This window comes from Centropristis striata, chromosome 1 (assembly GCF_030273125.1).
Source record: "Centropristis striata isolate RG_2023a ecotype Rhode Island chromosome 1, C.striata_1.0, whole genome shotgun sequence".
Classification (NCBI taxonomy): Eukaryota; Metazoa; Chordata; class Actinopteri; order Perciformes; family Serranidae; genus Centropristis; species Centropristis striata.
In genome coordinates, this window is record NC_081517.1 from 39891632 (window position 1) to 39919414 (window position 27783).

Consider the following 27783-nt stretch of genomic DNA (forward strand, 5'->3'; position numbering starts at 1 on the left):
CCCACATTATTTCTAGAAGGACTTGCAAAAAGCCGCGCCAAATGAGCCACCCGTTTGAAATGTGAGCTGGCCTGATGCGCTGCTGCCGTGCCTCGCATTGCTGCAAAAAATGTGATGGGCCTGCCAAGAGCCCTCAGATGGCAAAATGAATTGCATGTGTGAAGGAGTGTCATCTAAACACTTGTGTCAGTCATCGTTAAGCATTTCAACCCCGTGCTAATTCATGGAAGTCTATGGAGTTAATGTTGTAATCAATCCGAACCCGTGAGTCCGCTCTTCCTCCGTCTGGTTAGAGACAGGCAGTGCTCCAAAGAACCCTGACCTAATAGAGCCTACTACTAAGTGGTTCAAATGTTAATGTCCTGTCTACACGTTTTACTGGCAACATGCTCTGCAGTTCTTCTCCTGTTTTGGGTCGAAGGAGCAGAGAAGTATTGTGACTATTTCAAGAGCTGGAGCTCCTGATTTAGATTACGATATCTATCCACCCTGTATGATTGTGATTTCTTCATCAGAGAGTAGAACAGGACTTACTGAGCTTCAGGAACTGTATGTGTAACAAAAAGATTAAAGCTAAATTTAGTAGCTTTAAGGAGCTTTTAACAAAAATTAAAAACTAATGTTTTAGGTTGGACTACTTGCTGCTGTGGAGTGTGTGCTAACAAATATGCATCCAAAGAAATGTAAACTTGATACACATTTTAATGGTTAACCACAGGTGTGGAAGTGAGGTCTTTTGCAGTATTGCATTTGTTTTAACCAAATTTTCTTCACAAATTTACTCAATGTGAATTCCCAAAAATTTGCTGCATTTGGTAATGTTACTAAGCCAGCAGAATGCCATACACAGAGCGTCCTGGTCCAAAAAATAGTCGTAGCTCATCTGTGCAAAAAGCTTGTTGCGACGTCTAGTGGTCATTGTGATTATCAATAGAACAAAGGAGAAAGTAAGGCTGACACGGTATAAAGAGCGACAGAGTCCACATAGAGCTGAGGATGTGTGTGGATGGGCAGGTGAAACAAACATAGGACTGTGAGCCAAGAGACTGCTGTTAATGTCCTGTGTGAAACCAAAAGTCAATGTTGAGTTATTTCAACTCAATTATTTAACCACTTCACTTACTTTTTCACATTAAGTAGCTACCTCACGTCCTTATTTTAACTCACATCATGATCTTTGCTAAACCTAACTAAACTAAACTAAAGTAGTTCTGTTTCACAACTTTAACAACATATATTTAAAACTGTGACCATGCGACAGTTTCACAACTTATTCTGTTGTTTGGGTATGAGGACGTGTTTGCTGTACATGATGGGGGCAGAGTAAGAGTAAGTGTGTTTGTAGTTTGATACGTAAATCAAATGGTTGTGATGAACTTATCTCAGTCTGAGAGTCATCAGCCGATTTAAATGTTATCAGACAACTGAATGGCCATTATCAGCGGTTATCAGTGGGTCAGTATCGGCCTGCTCCACCTGCTGGTAGGCCAGTCGGTCGTTATCAGCCCAATGAATGGGCAGCTATATTAACATGCGTTGTCTATCGCGCCCTCGATCGGGTGTAGTAATTTTGAACAATGCCAAGGCAATGTGCTGATATGGAGTGTGAAAGCAAAGGGGGAAGCAAGGAAATATTAAAAGTACGGAAAGCTGTTTCCTGCTTGTTGTGGTCAGCGCAGCACAGTCCCCACGCATGCCTGGTAGTTTCATACTGATTGCTAGCAGCAGCTCACAAAACAGACGTTTTCTCTCTTCTGTTGTTGTAATATGTAACTGTCTAATCATTGCTACACCGTTGGTGTGAACCCAATTGCATTGTTACAAAATGGGCTCTCAGACCCTCCGTGCACAGTTGCATTCGCACTGGACTGAACCAGGGTTATTATAGTTAACGAAAACTAACGAAATAACGAAAACTAGAATTGAAAAAATATTTTCGTTAACTGAAATAAAAATAAAAACTAGACTTTTTAAAAAAACGATAACTAACTGAAACTGTATTGCGTGGTTACAAAACTAACTAAAATTATAGTGAAAATGTCCTTAGTTTTCGTTTTTGTCAACTTTTTTCATACATAATTCAGTGTTTCTATTTGAACATGCAACACATGGTAAATATGTTTACTGAGACTGGGACGTCTACACTAGAACCAAAATTCAAAACACCCTGAACTGTAAGAGTTAATAACCTTATTGGGGCTGAGATGGATAAACCAAAGGAAATGAAGGCAAAATTTATTATGACCTCTTTGAATCTGGCACCCAACATATAGCTCATTACAAAAAAACTAAAACTAACACTAAGACTAATAAAAAAAACTAACTAAAACTAACTGAATTTGAAAACAAAAATTCACAACGAAATTAAAACAAAAACTAATGAAAAATCCAAAACTATTATAACCTTGGACTGAACGCAAGAAGCATGAAACAGCTTTTTGGTTGGATGGGTCAAATAAATCCAGGACTTTCACCTAGACCAGGGTTTTTGTTTGTTTGTTGTGTTGTGTTGTGTTTTAATCCAAGTTTCTCTGTGCTTTCTTTTTTTGGGAATATACAAAAGATATACAAAACTGTGTAAAGGAGCCAGTCCCTTTGTACATAAAAAGATGTGTCACATTTCTACGTTACTTGAGGTTACTGAAGGTTGGCTTAACACCCTCTCTTTGTTGGTTCAGAACATGTTTCAAACACAGGTTTTTCTTTTCCTGTTTCACCGTGATATTAATATTCAGTCATCAGTGTGAATCACAAGTGAGATATAAAGCCATTACAGTGTCAGCTGTCACAGTCATTACTGCTAAGAGGGAGAAGGTCTCTCTTTGTGACTGTTTGGGCAGCCTCCTTTCCACTGATACAATAATAAGCACAAAAGTAAAGTACGTATGCAACAGTAATTGATTTTCATGTTTTATTGTGCCTATAGTCATGATCTTAGCAGCTGCATTAGTGAATCTGTGTGATGGAAAATATAATTTACTTCAGGTTAGCCACTTTAAAAATGCAAATATTTATATTGTGGCTGCTTCATGCAGCATAAAGAGCGTAAGGCCGACACTCTTGAGCCCAGTAATTACATTTGCAGACAAATCTTTTGAGCATTTGTAAGATTTTATTTGTGTTTCTTAAACATTATTTGTGTTTAAAAAAGTATAGAGATATTGAGATGGCTTTGAGACAGTATCTGGGTTTACCTGTCTTGCCTTTTAATAAAGTATAAGTAACAATACTACAATGCAAAAATACTCCATTACAAAATTAATTTAACTCATAACAAAGTTTTTAACATTGTGGTGTTGCTACCTTTACCTATGTTGTAAATGGGGGAGAAAAAATATATTTAATACACCGTGTATAATATTGTGTACCTTAAGATGTAATGATGCATAACTGCAGTGGTAAGAAGTATTCAGGTCAGTGTGGAAATACTCTGTTACAAGTAAAAGTCCTGCATTAAAATTTGTTTTCAATATGTACTTGATGTACCAACTGTAAAAGTACTTTGCACATTTATGCAGAATGTGCAATTTCACAATTTGAATTTTTTTATTATAATGTTGCACAGGTAAAGGTGGAGCTCATTTGAAAACTTTATATATTGCTGGGTTGCTTAACCTATAATAATATGTAATAATTTATTAGTTGATTTAGAATTTGTATCTGCAAAGTAACTAGTAGTCCTGACTAAAGCTGTCATATATATGTAGTGGAGTAAAAAGTACAATATTTACTGCAGAGATGTAGTCGAGTGTGAGTATAAAGTAGCAGAAAATGGAAATATTCAAGTAAAAGCACTTTAGGTTACATTACACCACTGGTCGTATAGTGCAGAAATCAGTTATGGAAATCATGAAGGAAATGCAAATGTAGAAAAACAAATTTGTTGTCTTGATACTTCCCTCTCTGGATGTAAATTGTTGTGTACTTTGTGTTGTGTACTTATTTGATATCTGAAAATTGTAGCCTATGTAAGTGCAGTACTTTATTAAATGTGGTTGGTTACATTCCACCACTGCTATGCTGTTAGATAAATGTTACAAAAAAATAAATGTTACTGCAGTGCAAAATTTCCCTCTAAAATTGACTGGAGTTAAAGTCGCATAACATAGTAATATCCCAAGTAATAGCCTACTTTTTTTTAATCACAGAAAGAAAGATGGGTGTTGTGCACATGTACAAAGTAGAACTATCTCAATGTGAATATTAGTAGTTTATTGCACTGATATAATGAGATAAAATGTCATACAGACTGACAGTCTGTATAAGCTCAGCTGCCTCTTCCTTGTAAGTGCCAGGCCTGTAAATGTCTGTGCTGCAATGAATGTGCAGTTGTGCAGCCTTTGTGTGTGTGTGTGTGTGTGTGTGTGTGTGTGTGTTAGAGGGAATCCTGCAGCAGCTAAAAAAGTTTGGGGAGTCTTCTTTTCTCTTCCTACTCATAATCATCATCGTCGTCCCCTCCCTCTCTCCATCCCTCCCCCTCCTCGCACTGTTTTCCCAGATTTATTCACGTGCAGCTCGCTCCCGCCTCACTCAGACATTCTGTCGCCAGCGCCGTGACGTCACCTACGCCAGGAGCTTCCTCCGCTCTGAAACGTTTCCCTCCGCCTGTCTTCAAGATAATCTAGTCCCTGCTCACCGCGGCAACCCTGAACTTGATGAATGAAACTGGCGAAAAAACAACTTAAAATACCGTTTTTATGTTTTGTATCATATCACTGAAGATTTTTAACAATATTTCTATTATTTAACCCCTTGTTTTTTAATAATTAAAGTATGCCTGGACTCATTGACACTGTAATATCCCTTAAAAGTATACATACCTTAAGTGTGTGGTATTTTTTAGATGTAATATTGTCAGGCATTTAAACTTTCTTTTTCTAAAGAAGTGTATTTTCCTAATTTATATATTCACTTTGTGACCTCTTCAACTATATTTTGATCAGATAAAATATACTCTGGTGTTTCTGAATTCTACTTAATATGACTCATTTTTATTTCTGATGCACACGCATTCTGATCTATGGATTGATTTAGCTCACTTCTGAGAAAATGACACTTCATGTCCTCTGCTGCTTGCCCTGCTTGAAGGCTATTTTCATGCATTATCATGCAATATTAATGAGACTGTTTGAAGAACTGTTGGAAGTTTCACTCTTGACATTGCAAAATTACCCCTTTACATCCACCAGTGGAAATGCCAGCATTAGGGCTGGGCTTGTGTGTCTGTGTGAGTGTGTTCGTCATTGTCTTGAGGTGAAAAGTTGAGATGATGGCATGTGTAAGCATGCTCCCGTGCTTACTCTGCTCTTGGACACTTTTGTTCTCCTGACAACATAAATAGTGCTTATCATATCACAATCAAAGCAAGAGGGGAACTGAGAGGCAGGCTTAACATGGTGCAGTTCAGGAGTTCACTACAGATACACCACACTGCCTGTCTATCAGTTAACACTGCTGCAACAGATTACTGGCCAAGTTTCGAGGAAAAGAGCTGTTTATTTTCCTTGAAACAGAAAAAAATAAATAATGAATGCTTGTTTGTGGGCATTGAAGTTGCAGTATTATCTATGCAGGAACCTGTAGTCTAGTTTTGTCCTTTAAGTTAACTTTTAAGGGGATTTTGCAGCATTTATGGGTGGAATAGGGTGAAAATCAGATCATAAAAAGTCCCCAAATCCCCTCATTGTCACGGTATGCATGCAGAAATAAGCAACTGTTCTACATTTTGCCTGCATGTTCTAGGAATTTCTGAAGCAAAGAGACCCCCCTTTTCTGCTGTCTTTCTCTCTAAACTGCATCAGTCAAGCCACATTTTACCACCTTTGCAACAACAAACTGGAAAAAAATTCTCCGGCGGTGAGAAGCTCCTCGTATTCAGCGAGAACTTTGCATTGTTTCATAGTTACATAATCCTTTTTGCGCACAGTGGATGAAGATGTTAGATGTGTGAAAAGTAGGTCTTGTTATTGTCGGGGCTGCATCCCCGCGGCGTGATACTGGCGCTCAGCGGAGGGTGAGACGGCTCCGCGACTCACTGACGCCAGGCCGAGCAGACCCAAGACAGGCAGAGAGAGCACACAGGCGGACAGAGAGAGAGAGAGAGAGAGAGAGAGACAGACAGACAGCAGCAGAGAAAGAAAAAAGGTACTGTAAACTTTTATTTTCCAACGTGCTAAATGAAAAGTTTCTTTGTGTGTGTTTTCTCCTGTTGTAGTGTGCATGGCTTTGCTTGTTTGCGGGGAAGTAGAGCCCAACTGTTATCAACTCAACAGTGTGTCAGTTGGCAGCTCCAAACTTTTTTTCCTTTCTTTTTCAGTCAAAGTTTCACAATGAAGCTGCAAATGTAGCCGCAATTGAATTAAAATGAAAGCTAAATGTTCCAGCTAAGTGTTAAAACATCAATGTGTTCGTAGTAACTGCAGTAATGTAGTTAAAATGTAAGATAGGCTGCTGTATCTTACAGAAAAAGAGTACATTTTTGTATAAATATTGCAAAAGTGCTGCTTTTGGGCGCTAAAACGCCATAAAAAAAATGATTAAATCACTCTAAATCATATATGAGAAGCACTGGTAAATGTAAAGGCATACTGCAGTGATTTTTCAGGAGGGAATGCAGATGAAACTGCAGTTATTTAACACATGGTATGGGCCCTCTTGGCTCATTAAGCTTCAGGATGTGATAATTAATGAATGGCATGGTGAATGAAATGTAAGAAAACTGTGAAAAAATGCACATCCTAAAACATAATAAAATGATGACACAGAGATAAGCTGCAATTTCTCACATTTTCTGTCAATATTTACCTTCTTCTTTTTTTAATGTCCCTAAATGACAATAACCTTTCAGCTCTATACTACATAGTGCTATGGTGATAAGCTCATGATATAGGACATTTTGGTTTATTAAATGACAGGATGTAGATTGATCTGTGGTCTTTTTGTATCATACACTTGTTAACAGATCATAGCTTGATGTCATGAAGCCAGTGTATAATAAATAATGAATTATACATGTAGAATATTTTCATTATATATATATTATATTCATATTCCAAATTTACACATGCAATCTCTTTGCATCTTGCCATTTAAAGAAAATCATAATTTTACTGTCTGTTGCTTGATGCAGACTTTTTCAGTTGGTGCAGTAGTGTGCTGCACAGGCCATGTGTGTGGTTTTAGCTATGTCAATGTGTTTATGAATTTATGTAAGTGTGTGTGTGTGTGTGTAAGAGAGAGAGAGAGAGAGGGAGGGAGAAAGGAGGGAGAGTGAGTGAGAGAGAGAGAGAGACCTACAGCAGCTAAGGCTAGATCTCCTGACATTATTGAAGATGACATATCAGATTACCCAAAGGACAGGAATTTGTCCTTGTCCGTGATTTACTTCCAATTGTTTTATCGTTCCTACATTCTCCAGAATGCAGCTTTAAATTTGGTTCGAAAATTAAACAAATGGTGTTTTTATAGGAATTAAATGACAGGTTTAGTTTGATATCAGCCTCGTTAATAAATGGTAATGCAGATGTGATTGTCAGGTTATTTTATCAACTTCATTATGCTTACAAAATACAACACAATATCTATCTATCTATCTATCTATCTATCTATCTATCTATCTATCTATCTATCTATCTATCTATCTATCTATCATAGCGAAGGAAAACAGCTACTAAACAACAAGGTATAAATATAGGTTAGCAGCATTCCTGTATCCAGAGAGTCAGTCACAACAGTAGTGAACAACGTCAAAACCCTCCCGTGTGTCTGTGCAGCCCCAGACAACATAGCCTGCCATGTGTCGGGGTGAGGTGTCCACCCTAACACAACACTAACCCAACACTGAGTGCCAAGCATGGTTGAGATAGCTGCCTGAAACCCCATGTGTTTGCTAGTTATGTCTGCAGTCGTGTGTGGGACTGACTGGTGTGTCTGGGACATAAAGAATCTGATCCCAGTTCAGCCTTTTTAAAGTCAGGACAATACTCGGCACAGTTTTGGTGTCAGAAGGTTTTCTAGTGTTTTCCATGTGTGACGAGATGGATTCTCTCTCTCTCACTCAGTGTAATCTTTACCAGGTCAAAGCTACAGTATGTTATGTGAGGAAAAGTGACCCTGGTGAGTTTAAGGAGCCTCTCAGGTCAACGCCATGTCTAGTCACTAACGGCAGCACCTCATGTCTGACTATGGTTATTTCAAGCTTTGCTCTTCCCTGTTTCATAAGACATGAGTGGCTGTGGTAAATATCTGCATTTGCTGGCTGGGAGACCTGGCTATTGAGCCTCAATACGTCTTTGGAACTGATTGACATAGCAAAAGGTGTGTCACGATAACTGTTCATGTTAGACAATACACTTTTCCAGAAATTAAGATTTTAGAATTGCGACATTATTGTAATTTTAAGATCAGTTTATGCTACTGACGTAACGATAATATAGTATAATTGTAATGCAAGTACACCCTTTTAAAGAGCAAAGGACTTTTATATCTTAATAATATTCACAGATGAATGTGAAAAACATATTAACATATACTCAATAAATAAAACAACAGACCAGGAAAATGTCTGTCAGTAATTTTTATTCCTGTTCATTTGGCTTAGGCACTCCACCCAGGTCTTATAATAATCAGTCAAATCTGCTGTGTGTCAGAAATCATGTTGGCTGAAGTGTTGGTGACATTAAGTAAGCAAATCCGCAAATGATCATGGTCGTGTCCATATATCGTACAATAAGTAAATATTGTAATTATCATGACAGTTTAGAAAGTAATTAAGAAGCTTTGGAGGGGCTGATATAACAGCCAATATTAGGTAATATATACATTACCGTATATGTTGGCCAATAATTAGCGAAAGATGCCAAAACTTCAGCGACACTTGTTATATAGAACAACACTTGTAGTATGTAGAGTAACTTTATTTAAAGACCAACATGTTTCATTGTAACAGTCCTGATGAAGGCCACAAGCTGAAACATGTTGGTCTTTAAATAAAAATACTCTATATACTAAAAATGTCAATGGGGCCCTTTTGCCCTTCTCTGTGCACCTTAAAGTAGGTGAAGTTGCACCTGAACCACTCTTATTCCACAGCCAATAATAATAGCAAGAAATTGCATTACAGAAAGCCCAAAGATGTGTTTCCATAATACCAAGTTTTTTTTCCAGAGCTCTGACAGATATGTGTTTCAACTGTAAAATGTTCCACTCAGTACATATTTTGGTCACAACTATATAACAACTACATTTAAGGGATTCTTTTAAAATGATTTGAAATCAGTGTTGATCTTATATGATATGATGGTTCCTGGTTTAGTTCAGCTTTGTCAACTTTAGACAATTTTATGAAGCCAGTTCTCCTAAAACTCCTTTTGTTAAGACGTTGTTTAACATTTGAGAAGTTTGACTTATTACTTCATTGTATTTATGAGGACTTCCTCTGATAATCATTTCCTTGTCAGTTAATCCGCTAAATTTTTTTGGATGAGTCATTTATTCTATGAAATATCAGAAATAGAAAAAATACTCATCACAATTTTCCAGTGCCCAAGGTGACATCTTCAGGGGCCACACCAAGAATGATAACTACATAAATAACTATAAATGTATTGTAATAAAATATTGTTGTAATTCAGGTGGATGGCAGAGGCCACATCACAACTATAACAATGAAAATGGCAAAGAATATTGAAGCATTTCCTCTGTAGCCTAATGGAAACTATCTCACCTTCTTATGATCAACTACCAATTAATAATAAAAAAGGAAACATAAAAAGTTTTCATGGACCGAAATGCTAGATACAAAATTCATAAAGCACCTAAGTTAGTTTTAATTATCCTATTTTTATGAAGAAGAATATCAATAAGAAGAAAAGAGTTAAAGTAAGCTGCTACAATGCCTCACAGCTATTTAGAAGATATTGAATTTACAAAGATGTGAAACGGTGAAATAGATAATAATTCACATTTTTCAATGTGTGTCCTCAAGCGATATTGAACTTTGCGGCAGCTGCTACTCTGAACATGCTTTCATGTGTCATTGCTGCATTGCTATGACTCGTATTTGTGAAAAAGCATGTATGGCATCCTGGTAGTGTTAGTCTTTACTCAGTAATGACCCTTGAAGGCACTTAATCGAGAAGTGAAGAGACCAGATATACGAGTGTTTTCCATTTCTCTTACTCCAAAACAATTTATCTGTCTTACGTCTCTGGCTTTGCCTTCGCTCTCACTTTCTTCCTCTCTTTCTCTTTCTGCATCATTCCTCCTCTCCCTCCCCCCTTTCTCTCTTTATCTACCACTCTCTCTTCCTGCACTCCTCTGTTTATAGCCAGTGACTCCATTGAGCGGGGGCTAATGGAGGCCCTATCCAGGACCCTGCTGATAAATAATGTAGCTTCTTTATAATGCCCCGTCCCTGGGGAGGGTCCAGAGAGCATCATTACTGCCTCCTCATCCTACACAGCCCGGGCCTAAATTGATTAACAGACACTGGAGCGGTGCAAAATGATCCATGGGGCTAGTGTAGTGGCTAACAGCTCGCACCAGGTGGGTCAAAGCCTCCGCCTGTCAGTGTCGCATGATCCCATTCTGTGCTCCCATTAGCCTCGGTCTCTGTCCATTGGGCTAACTGATGGCCATAACAAGCTACCGCTAACACAATAGCGAGAGAACATTGCCCGGCCTCAGCTGTAGGGAATGTCAGAGTGGTTTTTATGGAGCTGTTGTGTAAATGATGGTGTGTGTTTCAGCTTTTATAGGGAGGAGAGCAGCGGCCAAGGCCACTGCAGGCATCTGTGAGGCTCTGCAGTGACTGACTGTGTGAGACCTGACTGATGAGGCTCAAAGGTTGATGACTACATTAGATATTTGATGCAATTATGAAGTATGAGTATGATGAAGTATTTTATGTGATTAGTTAATCTATCAAAGATAAATCTACAGTGAATGACCAGCAGTTAATCGTGTTAGTTATCAATCACCTTAACATTGCGGGTTTTTCTCGGTTTTGCATTATTGTAAAGTTTTCCCGTTTGTTGGACAAAACAAGAAATTTAAATACGTCATCTTGGCTTCTGGATGTCACCTTGAGAAAATTGTAGAAAATGATAAGTTTAACCCCATCAACCAGTTGACATGAATGAAAGGCGTGTTTTCTTTTTTAACCCTCTGGAGTCTCCAAAAGCACCAAAGCATGACTTCTTCATCACATCCAGACTAGAAAACAAAGCAGCGTGGAGCCCTACTGTAAATTTACCTCTAAAGTTCTGGCTGTGAACTCCATGAGGCCAGTTTCAGTTTGATGATGATATACCAAGTAAAACTGGAGACAAGGTCAATATATTTTGTATAAAACTATAGAACTGGATGTAACCCTCTTATATGTTATATTTGCAACCTTTGTTGACATTTGCAACATTTAAAATTCTTTATTGAGCATGATAGTGTTTTGAAAGTCAAAAAAAGATTCAAAATCACATTTTATGTTGGACTAAAAGACTAAAAGAGACACAAAATGACCAAAAAAAGACACAAAATGACACAAAAAAGACACAAAATGACTAAAAAAGACACAAAAAAGACACGAAAAAGACACAAAAAGGATATTTTGGATTCAAAAATGGACAAAATAGCCATAGACTCCATAGAGTTAAAATGACCAAAATCACATAATCTATCATAGAAAATGTAAACAGAATGCTAACAGAAATTAGCATTGGATTTTCAAATTTCTTACGGTTCTTGAATGAATTATGTGTGACGGATGCTTTGGTCAGAAAACAAATTAAAGCTTAAAATTGTCATATTTAACAACAATTAAAAAAACATCACAATTTTCTTAGAGGTCATTTAAATTCAGTTTTAAAAAATCGCCAAAAATAAATGATTTACACGATCCAGATCTTGCGAAAAACATTAAATTTTGAGCTCAACTGAGGAACCATGATTGACTTTCCTGAGACCAGCCGTCACGTAGCAAAAAATCAGTGAACCTTTGACTGAGCTGCTGTTTGGCTGTTTTCCCCCAGTATTTGTAACATGATTATCAAAAAAATTGCTTTGTTTCATTTTTTAAAAATTATTTCATGGCATGACTGTGTTATACAGAATAAAATACATTTTTTTGGTGAAAAACAAGGCCACAGTGAGTTAAATGTGACAGGACTGTGTCTTTTGCTGGAGCTTGTTGCAGAAAACTGCCATAGAGTTGCTCCAACAAGCATCTATGTTGTCAGCTGTTACAGGCAGTTGGGGGTAAAAGGTCGTGTTTCGTTATTTACCGCCATGATTTTTCAAAAGTTTCTTGTACTGATGTTTGTCAGTCCCTTGTCCAATGGCGTGGGATGTTTAGCATTTTTCTTTCATCTGAACATCAAACAAATCAACTAACATGAACACAATGAGGAAGTGAAATGGAAGTACAGAAAAATCAGCTGAGATCTTTCTCTAGGTGAGAAAATGAAGGATTTTTATTTTGCATTTCAATAAAATCCAAGCTTAATGTATACTATTCAGAATGAACTTTGATTGACCTGCTGCAGACAGTTTTTAAACAGTTTATTTCAAGTAAAACTTAGTTGGTGAAAAGTGGAAAATTGGTGCACAAAAAGCCTGTTCATGTCATGCAAACATCCCCGTCTATACATAGGTATAGGAGGAACAGGGAGGCACAATGGCGCCTTTATATTTTGACTGCCTCACAGACAACCCTAAACTAGCATTGTCCAAAGAACCAACACAAAGCCATATCAGACCCTTTAAATAAGCATGCGGTCAGGCCAGCCGTCAGATATTTCTAACTGTCAGGGTTGGAAATATCCAAGAGATATGGTCTCCAGCTGCAGCAGGATGACAGCCGAGCATTGTGAGTCCTGCTCCAGATGTTACAGTACAGAACTTTCTGGAATCTTCCATCTGAAATGGATTAAAGGTCATCCTGAACTTGTGCTGATAGTGCTCGCTGTTACTGAGAGGCCATCAAAGCAGCTGGAAATGGATCAAAAAGACTCCCAGTATGTCTGTCTGATGACCGTGGTACAAAGATGATTGTCTTTTGAACTTCATGTTGTGTATTGTTGTGCTCCAGACTCAGCATTCAAGCTTGTCTTCTGCTTTGTGGGAAGATGTGCTGAGTCAGTTTTGAATCAGACAAGGTCACAGTGTAACGGATACATATTTTTTTCATTTTGAAAATATTCAATTATATTTTAAAGACAATCATGAGAAAAGTTTGTATATGTAGTCTGAGACAATAGCACAGAAACGTTGATGGCAGAAAGCAAAGGCTCATTATGGTTGGTTATTTAACCTCCATACTAGACTTGGGCGTTATCCATTTTTTAACATACTGTCATACCGTTCTGACATTTCACTGGGGACTTATTATTAGTCCTGTAAGTTGCCATGTTTCTCAGCCAAGCTGCTTTGAGACTGACCTCTAGTGACGGCTTCTGTTCACTGCACATAAAAAACAGCATTTCTCTCTCGGTTTTATGCATATACAGAAAGAACAGCATCTATACTTTTGACGGTATTGAAAATCATACTGTCAGGGTTTCTTAAAACCCTATTATAGGGCTCGGCGATATGGCAAAAAAAATATACGATATATTTTTTCATATCGTCCAACTTGATGATTTTTTATATTGTTTTTAAACTGCCAGTTTTAAAGCATCTGTATTGAAAAGGAAAACATTTTTACTCAACAATACAACAAATGTAGAAACATATAAAACTACACAGTTAACTACTTTACAGTCCTGAGTGCTTTTGCAGGTATGCAAGACACAAAATTAACAAATTGTGAGATTTTTTGTTGTAAGAAAGGCCACACTGTTAATGTTTTGTTAACTTGTTTGTTGAACTAAGTTCCATTCAGTAATAACTTGTTCTCTGTAAGTTTTCATATGTCCCACGCTCTTAAACGCACCATAGCCGTTCCAACGCTATTGAATGCAACACATTCTTACTGAAACGTTTGGCTGCAGGCATGAAATGTTTTGTAGCAAAAATGTTAAGAATTTATTGGTTTCAAATTCTCAAATGAGATGATATGCTGCTTGTCCTTGTCTTAAATGACAGTAAACTGATCATTCTGACTTTTTGGTTAAAAATAGCATAATATTTGATTTTGTCTACATTGCCCAACCCTACTCAAATTTGAATTTCGCCAAGTTTAGTCTCGTTGTGAGGAAAATTAATTATTATCAAAATGTTTCAAAAGATACCCAGCCCTGATTACAAGTTTTTTTTTTTAAATTGGAGGCAACATGACTGCAATGAAGCTACTAAAATGACTGAACAGGCGGGAGCAGAAGCCACACTCGTGTCATTTCTGACCCATCCTCCTGCACTTTTAGCCGTTTGACTGCAAAGGAAATCAGTCAGAGAGAAAGAGCACAAAAGGAAGATAAAAGTCAGGGGTGGCCAGTTGAGGAAACTACTTTTTTCTGTCCCACCCTGCACCTGTGGAAAAACCTGCAGATCTCAGCAAGAGGAAGTGATGTCGCTGCTGTGCAGGCGATGACAGATATGAAGAAATAACTACACAGCCTGTTTCCTGTCTCTGTGATGGTGGAGAGTGTTTCTCTGAGGATGCAAGTAGTTTGTGATATCATAATGGGTTATTGAGGCACTTGATCTACACACACACACACACACACACACACACACACCAATCCATTGTCCCCTCCCTTGTGTTAGTAGTTCAGCGTCACTTTTGATCAGCCAATGTGATTCGCGTGGCTCAGCTAAGAATAGGTACGACTCTCTGTTTTCCTGTCAGTGTGGTTAGCAATAGTAAGAGTCCAGAGCCCCCCCCCCCCAATAACACACACTACACACAAACACAGTACACACACATGTTGTAAACAGCACCTGTTCTCATCAAACTTCCTGGCCCGTTTGTCAGTTTGATGCAGCCTACACATGCAGTAGCTGACAAAGATAGAAATCGCTATTCATCCCATAATCTGAAGGGCTAAGAATAACTACAGTACAGTCTTAATGATGTATTTGTTCCTGCTCGTAGGAAATCCAATATACTGCAGGCTTTACAGTCGGAGAGTGATGCATCCTCACCCATGAGTCAGTGCGGATTAAAGGTGGTGGATTTCTGACAAGCTGTTTATTGGATTCTAAGATTGCATCAGAACATTTGTGCAAAGCCAAACCCCCAACCATAACTATGTTTTTATCTTCCCTAATTGCATTCAGAGAAACTCTAAAAGAAGTTTGAACTGGGAGAGCTCAATGTGCTCTTGTTTTCCCTTTTAAAAGCTAGAATGTGTGTACGTCCTGGCTACTGAATTGCTCCTGTGGGACTCGAGTGAATGGGCACATTTATCCTGGGGTCCACATGCACTTCCTTTTTATTGTGCTGCACGTTGCCAGATTCCTGCCCCCAAAACCAGTGTTTGTTGGTTGATGGTGTTGAAGCTTTTTGCCTCAGCAGGCGGCTCGTTGAAAGTCTCCATCTGAAAGACCTTTGCAAATTTTACATATATGTTGTTTGCAGAGATGTCAGGCAAAAACTATTTTTTATTTTTTTTTAAACTCCTGCTGCTTGTGTTTGGGAGAGAGAGAAAACGGAGGAGTACATCAAGTTAAAACTTTTGTTTGACAATTTGGATAAATTACAAATACATTATATAAAGTTTTACTTTGCATTTTTTGATATAACTGTGATTTAGTAGCTGAAACAATGAGTATTAATCAATTAGTTTCTACAATTTTAACAAAACTTCATAATTCATTAATTGTTTGCCAATTACAAAAAATGTTTCAAATAACTGGTTTCAACTTCTCAAATATATATAAATGCTGTTTTTTCTTATCTTCTATGATAATAATCTGACTATCTTTCAATTATTTGTTGCATATTTAAGCAATTTAAAGATATTCTTTGGCTCTTGAAAACAGTGACTGTCGTTTTTGAAAGGTTTCTGACATTTTTACACAGTCACAACTCCATACAATAACTTGTGTTTTGTCGCATTATTGTTGAAGCATTTTGTTGATTTACTGATTAGTCTGTTGTAATAAATTAAATTGTCTACTATAATGATATTTGATTAATTGTTTTAGTCATTTCAGTCTATCGAATTCAGTCTAACTTCTGGAGTATTTACGGCTTTTTGTGTTTTATGGGATATGAATGCCAAGAAAATGCCTTTTCTTGCATTTTGTCGAGGAAATTATTTAAATAATGTATTAAAAATGGATTAATCTTTGGAGTAAATGTTCATTGTATTTTGTGCTTGTCAGTATTAAAATTAAAATATAGAAGAAAAGGCTTAAAAAATTACTAAATTAATCAATGTTTTGTACTGATGATCAGACAAAAGAAAAACTCAAAGCATTTTTAAAACAGCTGTCATATAGCTACATTCAGGGATTTAAATTGGCACCTGCCAAATTCAGGATGGATTTTGGCTGCGGCGGTTAAAAATCCCTGGCTACAGTATGTAAATGATGTTGAAGAAATGGACAAGGTGGCACATTTAACCTGCAAATGAGTAAAAATCAACGTGAATCAGGTGTTCAACCTGCACGCCACTTTCCTCCATGTTGTGTTGGCTACATACCGCATGTGAAGCCGTTTACTGTAAACGACATTAGTGAGTGGTGGTAATGTGACAAGCCACACAGACAGGAAGCTATCTGGAGAATGCCTGGTTGGAGAGGGTGTTCACTGTGACTCCTCTGCCAGTTTCCCAGAAGCCATGACGGACATGGCCATAACGTACTATAATGGTGACATCACCGCCTCATCATGGGTTGTTCTGGCTTCTGGTGAAATGTCAGTGCTGGTAGTGAGGCAGAAGAGAGCGGTTAATGTTCACCATAGATGCTACAACTTTGTCAGAGAAAGAACATAGAAAGCAGGAGTGATCTGCAGAAGTCTGTTTGAAATCTCTAAAATATATTTTTCCTCATAGATGCTAACCTGCCTCCTCTTTTCTTCTAGTACGTGACCTTCGAGAGGACCTGATCTTACATCTTGGAAGCTGAGGATTAACTCCAAAGGGACACTCGCAGCCTTTCTCTCCTCAGACTAGACTGTCCACCACCGCTGCTCCCGCTTGTTTTGGACAGAGAGGAGAGGGGAGGAGGGCGGCTTGTCCGACATGAACGTCACCTCGCTCTTCTCCTTCACCAGCCCGGCGGTCAAGCGGCTGCTGGGTTGGAAGCAGGGAGACGAGGAAGAGAAATGGGCAGAAAAGGCCGTGGATGCTCTGGTTAAGAAACTGAAAAAGAAGAAGGGAGCCATGGAGGAGCTGGAGAGGGCTCTCAGCTGCCCGGGTCAGCCCAGTAACTGTGTGACAATCCCCCGCTCGCTGGATGGACGGCTGCAGGTGTCCCATAGGAAAGGTCTGCCGCATGTCATTTACTGTCGGGTGTGGCGCTGGCCCGACCTGCAGTCCCACCATGAGCTAAAGGCCCTGGAGTGCTGCGAGTACCCCTTCGGCTCCAAACAGAAGGACGTGTGCATCAACCCCTACCACTACAAACGAGTGGACAGTCCAGGTGAGTGACCTGAAATGAACCTGGTCTCACAGGAATCCGTGAAATAGCCACGGATTCGCTTAACTCAAAATCCGTGAAATAGCCACGGAATCACTCAAATTTCCGTGAAACTGACACGGATTTCGCTACAATGCAAGTTAATATTTTTTCCTATTGGTTTGTTCCAAGTCACCTGACTTTAAAGGTTCCGACGGTCAGAACAAAAAACATGGCGGACAGTTCTCTCATTTTTAGTGAAAAAATCAATATTTTGACTTAGTTTCATAAAAATGGATTTTGATCACATTTCTAGCGAGAAATATATGTTTTATTTTCTAAATATTCACTCAGTGAATGTACATAATCACTTTGTATGTTGGAATAGCCACGGGATATGACTGTCATTAACTTGCATTGTAGCGAAATCTGTGTCAGTTTCACGGAAATTTGAGTGATTCCGTGGCTATTCCACGGATTTTGAATTAAGCAAATCTGTGGCTATTTCACGGATTCCTGTGAGACCATGTTGCCTGAAATAATTAGGCATGCAGCGATCCTATCAGGCCGATAGAGCACTGGTACCAAATCAGCACTGTGAATCAGCAGATACCTTGAGTTTGAGGAATTTCAGCAACTTTCTGTGTGTAGAATATTAGTCCTACCCTGAAGTTCCTGTCCGATAATGATTTATGCAGATCTTAATTTATTTTACTCTTCTCACCTGCAGCTCTTATCTGCTTTTTCTGTCTTTTAATCTCTTTGAAATGGGATTCTATTACTGATACCAAAAAAGTTGGATCGGTGTATCCCAAGAAATTACAAAACAAAAGCTGACATGGTATACACTTGAACTTGATAGGAATAATTTCTGTTCCTTTTATGTTTATGTTTAAATTTAATATCCTTGCATGGAGGGTACGGCAGTTTTGTGACACTGTGATCACAACATTTGCATTAAATGTTTTTCCTAAGAAAAAGGAAAATACTTCAGGCACATATTTAATAAAATAATCCTCATCTGCATATTCAGTCGTTATATATATCAGAAAACAAAAAAAACCTTTTTGAGTATTAAATGATTTGTTTTCTGTCATTTCCTTTCTGGTAATGACTCCTGAAGATCTTATTTAACTCTTTTTCCCCCTGCATCTCTTATCTGTTTTATGAAAGTCTTTTTTTATCTTTTTCGAAATTATAAGAAAAACTAGCACACAGTTTTTATCTACGAGACTGATAAGCAAATTTTGACCTCATTAGGAGTGGAGATGTAATCCAGGATCAAGAGATTTTGCTTAAAGATACAAAGTGCTCTACACAAGGAAGAAAATTAAAACCAGCAAATAACAATCACAATGATGGCCATGCTGATGATGATCACAATACTTCGCTGTCAGAAAAAGTCTGCAATGTGTCCCAACATTTATCATAACATAATATATATATATCATTATATCATTATAAAATATATCATTCAAGTAAACTCAAACATTCAGGTAAATTAAAGATAGGCTCTCAGATCAAACTTTGTTTAATTAAAAAGTTTGAAGAGATCTCAAAGATTTCCCAGAGCCTCGAGGCCTTTGCTGCAAAAGTAGTGCAGAAAAAAGACAAATCAAACTATTTGGCCTCTTACTAAACAGAAAATAAGGGTCAGCTGACAAGATAGAAACAGCTGTGTGCAGGGTGTTAAGTGTGTAAAGGGCCAAGTGTGTGTGCGTGTGTCTGTGTGTGTTTGTTCATTTGTGTGTGTGTGTGTCTGTGTCTGTGTGTTCGTTCATGTGTGTGTGGAGCAGGAAATTCCATCTGGGGGAGAATGAGGGCTTTGTTTTGGGTATGCTCTGTGCTGCTGGCCTTTTTTTCAAACATTTATACACACATGCAGACACACACACAGTCATACACACACACACACACACACACACACACACACACACACACACATGCATGCATTCAGGCACGACTGCATGCACAGTTTCTCTGAGGATGGCAGGAACAGGAAGCCAGTCACCCACACACAATGGGAGGAAAAAGTTGTTGCCTGCCTTGCACACTTTTTGTTTTAGCAGCGGGTGGAAGACGGGGGGCTAAGGTGATTAAACCCCACAGCACCTGTCTGTCCACACCACCCCCCTCCCCTTCTCCCCTAACACCACCCGCCTACACACACATCCTGTCAATCTCCCTTCACTATTCAACCAAACACCTGCTCCACATATAACCTTTGAAATAAGCTGCTACATTGATGCATTGGCCTGCTGCAGCACACATGGGCTACCTGCAGGAACACTGACAGCAGCGCGGGCCTCGTCTAAAATTTCAGCACCAGCTTTATTTATCTGCACAGGTATTTATAGACACAAGTGGAGCGAATCTCTGCGGTTTGTATGTACTGCACCTGAATAGCCTTCACATCAGCCAGGATATTTACACCAAGTGATGAATTCCTGAAGAATGGCTTGCCTCAAAATGTCTTTTCAGAGCAGAAACCTGAGAGTCTGGGCCAAATACTGCTGGCTAAGAGCAACAGGCTGGAAGCTGACATTTAAAAAATGCAGGGACATCTGCGCTCAGAACGTAAAAACACAGAGAGTGCCAGAACGATATCTTTTTATTTTGTTGGAATCAAATCCCTGAATTCTTTTTGAGTTTGTCTAGATATGTTTCATGTGTGTGTGACTGTGCACGATGTCTACAGTGCTGAAACAATTAGGGAGTCAATCATTAGGCTGAGATGGATAAAAATATGGTCTGAATTAATCACAAAGGTCAGTTATCAAAGCAGCCAAGTCACGTAGATCACAGAGCAGAAAGATGAAAACACCCGAGGAGGTAGAGGAGGAAATAATTAAATAAATAAGATAAAATATATGTATTTATTAAATATATAATAAACAATATAATGTGCAGACTTTTATCACTGTATATATCATTTTGTTTAGATCACAATATTTATATTTTTTTGTGATGGAAATACCATTAAATTAAATCAATGGATGAAATACCAAGGAACAAGCAACAAATTAAGCTACAACAATTTTATTTAAGTCTTAATAATAGTAATAATCCTCAGTGGACTAACTGTTAAAAAACAGTAAAAAAGAGCTTGAAAGCTTTCTTTCAGTCAGTGTTTATTTTGACTTATTTATGGGAAACAATTGCAGTGGACACATGAAGTTAAAGTTATGTTGCATCAAAACAATGTTTTAACCTTAAATATTTCATCTTCTACAACACAAGTATTCCTTTCCAATACCAGTCCACATTATTATATGTTTTTATACAATTAGATATAAAACATAGGATAGTAACTGAGAAAAAACAAAGAAACTAAACTGTTTTGCATGATATTTTTTTATTCTCTCTTTGCAGTGCTGCCTCCTGTTTTGGTTCCGAGGAACAGCGAGTTCAACGCCAAGCATACAATGTTGCCTCGCTTCCGCAACCCTCTTCAACAGAACGAGCCGCACATGCCGCAGAATGCCACCTTCCCAGAATCCTTTGCTCAGGCTAATACGATGCCCCCCAATTTCCCCAACTCGCCAGGAAACAGCTACCCAAACTCACCGGGGAGCGGCAGCAGCAGCGCCACCTTCCCTCATTCACCATCCAGCTCAGAACCCGGCAGTCCATTCCAGATGCCAGGTGAGATCAAAACTTTTCTTTCACTTCTTCCCTTTTTCCTGGGAAAAAGGTTCATGGAGCTACGATTTGAAATAAATCTTGCAAACTATCAGTTTAAGAGTCGACCGTCATTCAAACAGGAATGCTACTAAACGTACATTCAAACAGCAAAAACAATATAGAGCATGTTTGTTATGCAGTAAACCAGTAACTTATTAACTTTAAACAAAAAGCAATACGTGTTTTTGACAAGGTTACCTAGGTAACTCGGGTAACTCCGATATACTTAAATCACCTTCAAAATAAAAGCACTGCGGTTGTATTGATTTCTAATTTCTGGGTGACCTCATGCGGGCCGGAAAAGGACAGCCAACGGGCCGGATGTGGCCCGCGGGCCGCCCAATGCCCAGGTCTGCTCTACACTCAACAAAACCTCACTTCTCTGCTTTGTTTTTTGCAGAGACCCCCCCTCCTGCCTACATGCCCCCAGAGGAGCAGATGACTCAGGATTGTCCCCAGCCAATGGACACCAACCTCCTGGCTCCACCTCTGCCTATAGAGAGTAACAACCGGCCAGGTAACTATGGCAGTTACTATCTCTCACACATACACCGGTCCTAGTGTCCACGGTGATATCACTCACATAAAGCTGTTTGTACCTGCTCCCCTTGATCTGCAGGTGCAAATATTTCTGTGAAGTCTTTTTTTCTCTTGTGGTCAACCTTTAAATACAAAAACCGAAATAAAAACCTCAGCTGAGTTGCCATATCCTGTCAGATAAAACCTGAACAGTGTGTGGAAAGGATCTGCTGGTTTACAGAGAGGCTCTGTCTGTGGGTGTGAGCCCATGGGAAGCTCAAAGCCTCAGCAAATTAAGGCAGGCCTCAGCGCAGTTTTATGAGGTCTATAAACGCCGGGGCTTATGTCATCTCTGCTGGTGGTAATGACTTGAAACTCGTTAAGGATAAGATTCACTAATTAGCCCTAACTTGCAGATCTGAAATGTGGTGCAATAATTGCCGCTATCTCTACTTTGTGGTTTTGACTTTATTGTGCTGGAGACACATCTGAACCCTGCATCATGAATATGTTATGGATCATTCAGGACAATGGACATGTATTAGACTAAAAGGTATTTCACAGTTTACAGGCTGACTTTCGGGTACAGCTTTAACCCACTGTACTTAATGATAACTAGGGTAACACTAGTACAGTAGGTGTTAGTACCAACATATCAAGTGATTTAGATCCGAGACTCCCAACCTTTTCTGCTTATGGTTATGTTAGATAAAGTGACGGCAATAACTGTCTGCGTGATTGATTCAACCTTCTCAGTTGGGTTGGGACGAGATGCTTTTCTCCTGATTCGATACTATCACAATACTTTGGTGGTGATTCAAGATGTGTTGCATTTTAAGGTATTGCTATGCGATAATACGATTTATTGCTATTTTTGTTTACTTTTTCAACACTAGACCATCAAAAAACTTGAATCATACACTTCAAGAGACTGAGGCAAATATCCAAAAATAATGCACATCACATGTCTGTCAGACTTTTCCATCAGCATCATACACAAACAGCATAGGAAAGTGGGAAATAAAACATATGATTGAACAGATAAAATAACCTGTGTAATGGCTGCTGGGGTTTGTTTTGGCTGAATCTGAGTTGATGCAGACCATCTGCCATTCTCCACTTTCTCGCCTCGGCTTTGACATCACGTTACTTGTACGCTAACAAAATAAAAGCAGAAACTTCCTTCCTCCTCCTCAGCATTGACTAAAATGATTCAAGTGAATTATATCGATTCAGGCATATAAAAATCAATTCCAAAATCATAAAAGAAAAATTTCAATAAATATGTGAATTGATTTTTTTTCCACACACCTACTTGTCAGAATGTTTTCTTTTCTTTATTGCTAAAGAAAAACTGACGAAAAAGGTAATACATGAAAGATATATAAAGAGTACCGGTACATGTTGTCACAGCTGTCCATGTACACGTCCTCTTGGGACTATGGTCAGGACTTTAATTTATCTCCTGACTCCTTGTTGAGGATCAGACTCCAGGCAGCAAGCCGCTGACCAATCTGTTCCACTGTTTAAAACCTGTCTGACTCAGTTACTGCTCCTGTTTCTTTCCCCGTCATACTGTTCCAGCAATATGGCCACAGTCTCAGATCTTAGCAGGGACTTTTGTGAGAGTGATACTATCATAACTCACAGAAACGATGATCAAAACAACGGAAACAAGATCCGAGTTGTAATAAACCAAACCCTTTCTGTAATGTTTTTATTGCTGCACTAACACACCATGCAGGTGTTTGCAGCTAAACTATTCTGGCCTCACATTTCACTACTAAACTTTGGTCTGAACTTTAGTTTTCCACACCTGACCAACAAAATATTTGGACTTCTTTATGATCATGCACTCAAGCCCAAAAATCCTGCCTGCCCACACATGGTGACAGCAGTAGCGGGAAGAGCTGTTGAAATGTTTGCTGGAAGTGGGAGTTTTTCAGTTCTTTTCCACAAGCTGCATCCTGTACAGGGGAGCGGGCTTCTATTGTAGGCCGGCTCTGGGAAGGGGACAGACAAAACACACCTGCTAGCCAGTGCCACGCTACAGAGGAAGTTTGGGAGAAGTATGTGCTTAGATAAACATGATTTATTTGTCTCTCTCAGAGTGGGTGAGGCCAGCTGGCACTGGCACAGAGAGTAGGCCAGGCACCTTCTATTGACTGTTTTTCTGCTCAATAAAGGCTGGCACACAGACCTCAGACAGTCTGCATACTTTAGATGCGTCTGCATTGATTTTGGTCAGCATAAATGTACACAAATGTAGCCAGTGGGTCCTATATATTTATTCAAATCATTGTTATGGGCTATGAGGGACAATTTGGAAGAAATAATTGTGCGGATGAGTAAGATTTACTGCTGAGCCTCTGCTGGCATCGGTGGCTCCTGGCAGCTTGTCTGCACAGGAGTCTGCTCAGAGGAGCCCTAAATGTGCATTAAATGTGTCTGTGTCCGTCTCTGCGTGCACTCATCTCACTCCTGTGACCTGTTAATGTGTTTCCTGTGCAGATGTGCAGCCCGTGGCCTACGAGGAACCCAAGCACTGGTGCTCTATTGTTTACTACGAGCTCAACAATCGTGTCGGAGAGGCGTTCCAGGCGTCCTCCACCAGCGTGCTCGTCGACGGCTTCACAGATCCCTCCAACAACCGCAACCGATTCTGCCTCGGCCTGCTCTCCAACGTCAACCGCAACTCCACCATCGAGAACACCCGGCGGCACATCGGCAAAGGTGCAGCACGGGAAGCCTGTCAATGACAATGCACTGACCGTCAGCAGACGAGACCAAATCAATTCATGTTGTCAATAGGAACAATAGCAACAAATTGAGTAAACATTTTAGTGTATTGATTTTAAGATGACCACACTGATGTTTTGGGGCCTTTGTTTTTGCTGATGAAAGTGACACAGCAGCTCTGGGTGTCCAGGTGACCAACACTTTCTGTCTCCCGCTCTCTCTCAGGTGTCCATCTGTATTATGTCGGTGGGGAGGTGTATGCAGAGTGTCTGAGTGATAGCAGTATCTTCGTCCAGAGTCGTAATTGTAACTACCACCACGGCTTCCATCCCACAACCGTGTGTAAGATTCCCAGCGGCTGCAGCCTTAAAATATTCAACAACCAGGAGTTTGCTGAGCTGCTGGCGCAGTCTGTCAACCACGGCTTCGAGGCCGTTTATGAGCTCACCAAGATGTGTACCATCCGCATGAGCTTTGTTAAGGTAAGATGATCAGATTCAGCTAAATTTAATTGTGGGGCTGTCTGTTGTTAATTTTTTTTACCTAAACAAAATGGTAATATGTATAAACTGACGTATTGAGTTTAAAAGTTGGATCACTGTTAATACTAATCTCGTCTTTTATTCATTTTTAAGAAATCTGGGAATTTATAATGTCATCGGGTTCTGAAGGCATGCTTTTCACAAACTGTAAAATCAGAAAATATTGTTGGATTTTTAAATTTCCACAGTCCTTGAATGATTCATGTGTGAATAAACTAAATGAATTAAGTTCTTTCAAATTAATTTAAAATCAATTGTGTTAATCTAATTTATTAAATTAATTTGAAAGAACTTAATTCATTTAGGTGTTACCAAATGAAACAATTCAAATAAGTTGGTTCTTTTTTCAGTGTAATTCTACATGTGTCACCTAAAAATCTGCCGAAATAAACAATACACACTGACCAGATCCTGTTAAAAAAAAAAAGGACTTAGTTTAATATACATAGCATGGGGAGCCTTTTTTTCCCAAAATATTGGCAAAATGTTGTACCTATAGATTTTATAGAGATTTCTCCCACCATTAGCCATGACTGTCCTGTTTAATAACAGGAAGAAAATAATCTGTTTAAATCTGTTTAAAAAACAGCTTTCACCTTTTTTTTAAAGTAGTTTTAATGTCAGTGAAAATCTATAAAAGCAAAACTACAACCATCAGATATTCAAATGTCCTTTTTCTAGATTAATATTTTTTTTATTTATTTAATCTTTATTTAACCAGGTCGGTCCCACTGAGACACAAAGACCTCTTTTTCAGGGGAAGCCTGGTCAAGACAGCAGCAGGGTTAAACGTTACAACAATAAGACAGACAGTGCATCATGACAAGAACAGACAATAAAACATGGACGTACAATAAAATACAAGCAAGCCAGACAACACAGTAAGATAGGCATGGACAGTACAAGATCATGACATCATAAAAAACAAGTGCAAAGGCGATACGAGTCTGCTTCCAGATCTCTCAAGAGTTATATAAACATCAACATTAAAATGGGACATCTTGATATAAAAGTAAAATCTTGGACACTGGACAAATAACTTTGAACATTGTTCATGAAAAATGATAATCTTGTGGCATTTGTCAGAAAGATGTGTTTTCATGTGTTGCAGGGCTGGGGAGCAGAGTACCACCGTCAGGACGTGACCAGCACACCCTGCTGGATTGAGATCCACCTGCACGGTCCTCTGCAGTGGTTGGATAAGGTCCTAACCCAGATGGGCTCCCCCCACAACCCTATATCCTCCGTCTCCTAGGCTTCTCAGTCCACAGCCCCATGGCTGTCCACACCCCAGCATTTTGGTCTCGGTAGCAAGAACAGGGTCACGGATCGGCTTGTGGTTCAGACAGTCCGCCTTTTCCGATAACCGATAGAGGTTTTTGACTGAAACACAAGCTGATCTGGGACCGGTAGAGCGGGTTGTTAATTGGGTCGGCTTGTTCTCTACTTGAAGGATGTCTGAATTGGGCACATTTACAGTCTGGGAGAGGAGTAAGCAAAGTGAGCGTGATGCAACTGGAAGATACTTGATCTTTGTGACCAACTGTAATAATTAGACCATCACACTCATCATGACGCAAGTATCCTCCCTGATCTTGCTCCAACAACGTCTCTTTTTCATTGTTCTATTATTCTGACTCATTACAAGTTTTCATCTAAATATTCCCTCTGAAATCCAGATGTACGTGTGTAGTTGCGATAATTATGGGACATTCCAGGTCACCAAAATTGCAGTCGGCTGCTGTGTACTGCCTGACTGCATGGAGGTTGGCATGAAATGTACTTACAACATGTAAAAAAAATTAGCAGGGACTTGGACGTCTACCAGTATGACTGAAAATTTTTAACCATATCCGGATACTTAAACAGGTATGCTGTTTCCTCAAAGTTGTTCTTTTTTAATTTAATAAATTAAAACAGTACAAATTGTAAAAAATACAATCCAACATCACAGATCATGAAAATTAATAAAAGGGCAAAATTAGGGGGAGTTTGAGAGTTGAGAGTTGGGTTTAGTGTGGGGCATGGCACTAAAAGGGCATTTCAGACTATTCATAAAAACTAATGTTTAAATGTTGCTCATCTTGTGTTACACTCGTGTTTCAAATGAATTTTAAGAAAAAAAAGAATAGTGTTTAGATATATTCACTATTAGAATATGTGCTGTGCAGTCTGGTTTTGCAAAGCATAGTTTGGTTAGTGTAGTGTTTCACATTAAAGACTGGTAGCTGAACACCACATGAAGCAGAGGCAGGTCAGTTTGTCCCACTCCACAGCAAAATCAAATGTGTCAAATACAGAGTCACATTGAGGACATAAATATTTCAGTGACTCTGCTTCATTCTCTTATTTCATCGACTGAGCAAAACTTGTTAAATGACTGTTATGGGAAAATGTTGAGCATTCAAATTTTAATTGTTGACTGAGAAAAGGGTGTCAGTTACTGATGTCCCAATATGTTTTTGTTTTTTAAATAAAATGCAGATTTTTGCCATTCAGTTCTTTTATGCTTTGAGCAATCCTCTTTGCTATTAAACTGTATTACTCTTTACATTCTTTTTGTATTTTTTGAACATGTCGTCTGTTTTGTTTGTCTGCACTTTCACACATTGCCTCTTTGTTTTTGTTTTTTTGTTTTTTCTCCTTCTTTGTGTTTTTGCTCAGTAAAACTCCCAGAAAAGCAGTTTTATTCCATGAATATCAAGCCTCTACTGGAAGATTCAATAAATTTGTTTCATTACTTGCAATATCCCTGTGTCTTTTGTGAACACTGTGTCAGGGCGTGTGTATTTGTGTG

General features: G+C 38.9%; 1 protein-coding gene across 1 annotated transcript; it reads left to right on the forward strand.

Annotated features, from left to right (window-relative positions):
• The first annotated feature begins 6064 nt into the window (after positions 1–6064).
• On the forward strand, positions 6065–27733 carry smad1 (SMAD family member 1). The gene is made up of 7 exons (XM_059342167.1): positions 6065–6144; positions 16967–17526; positions 20875–21147; positions 21587–21703; positions 24217–24438; positions 24670–24926; positions 26098–27733. Exons 2-7 carry the CDS (start codon positions 17127–17129, stop codon positions 26239–26241), a joined length of 1413 nt encoding a protein of 470 aa, XP_059198150.1. The 5' UTR covers positions 6065–6144; positions 16967–17126; the 3' UTR covers positions 26242–27733.
• The last annotated feature ends 50 nt before the right edge of the window (positions 27734–27783 follow it).

Bases quoted from the DNA above. Each gene is read 5' to 3' on its own strand.
- smad1 (XM_059342167.1), top strand. From the start codon at position 17,127: ATGAACGTCACCTCGCTCTTCTCCTTCACCAGCCCGGCGGTCAAGCGG. The intron at 17,527-20,874 runs GTGAGTGACCTG...CTCTCTTTGCAG, and splicing joins CAAACGAGTGGACAGTCCAG to TGCTGCCTCCTGTTTTGGTT. The intron at 21,704-24,216 runs GTAACTATGGCA...TTTCCTGTGCAG, and splicing joins AGAGAGTAACAACCGGCCAG to ATGTGCAGCCCGTGGCCTAC.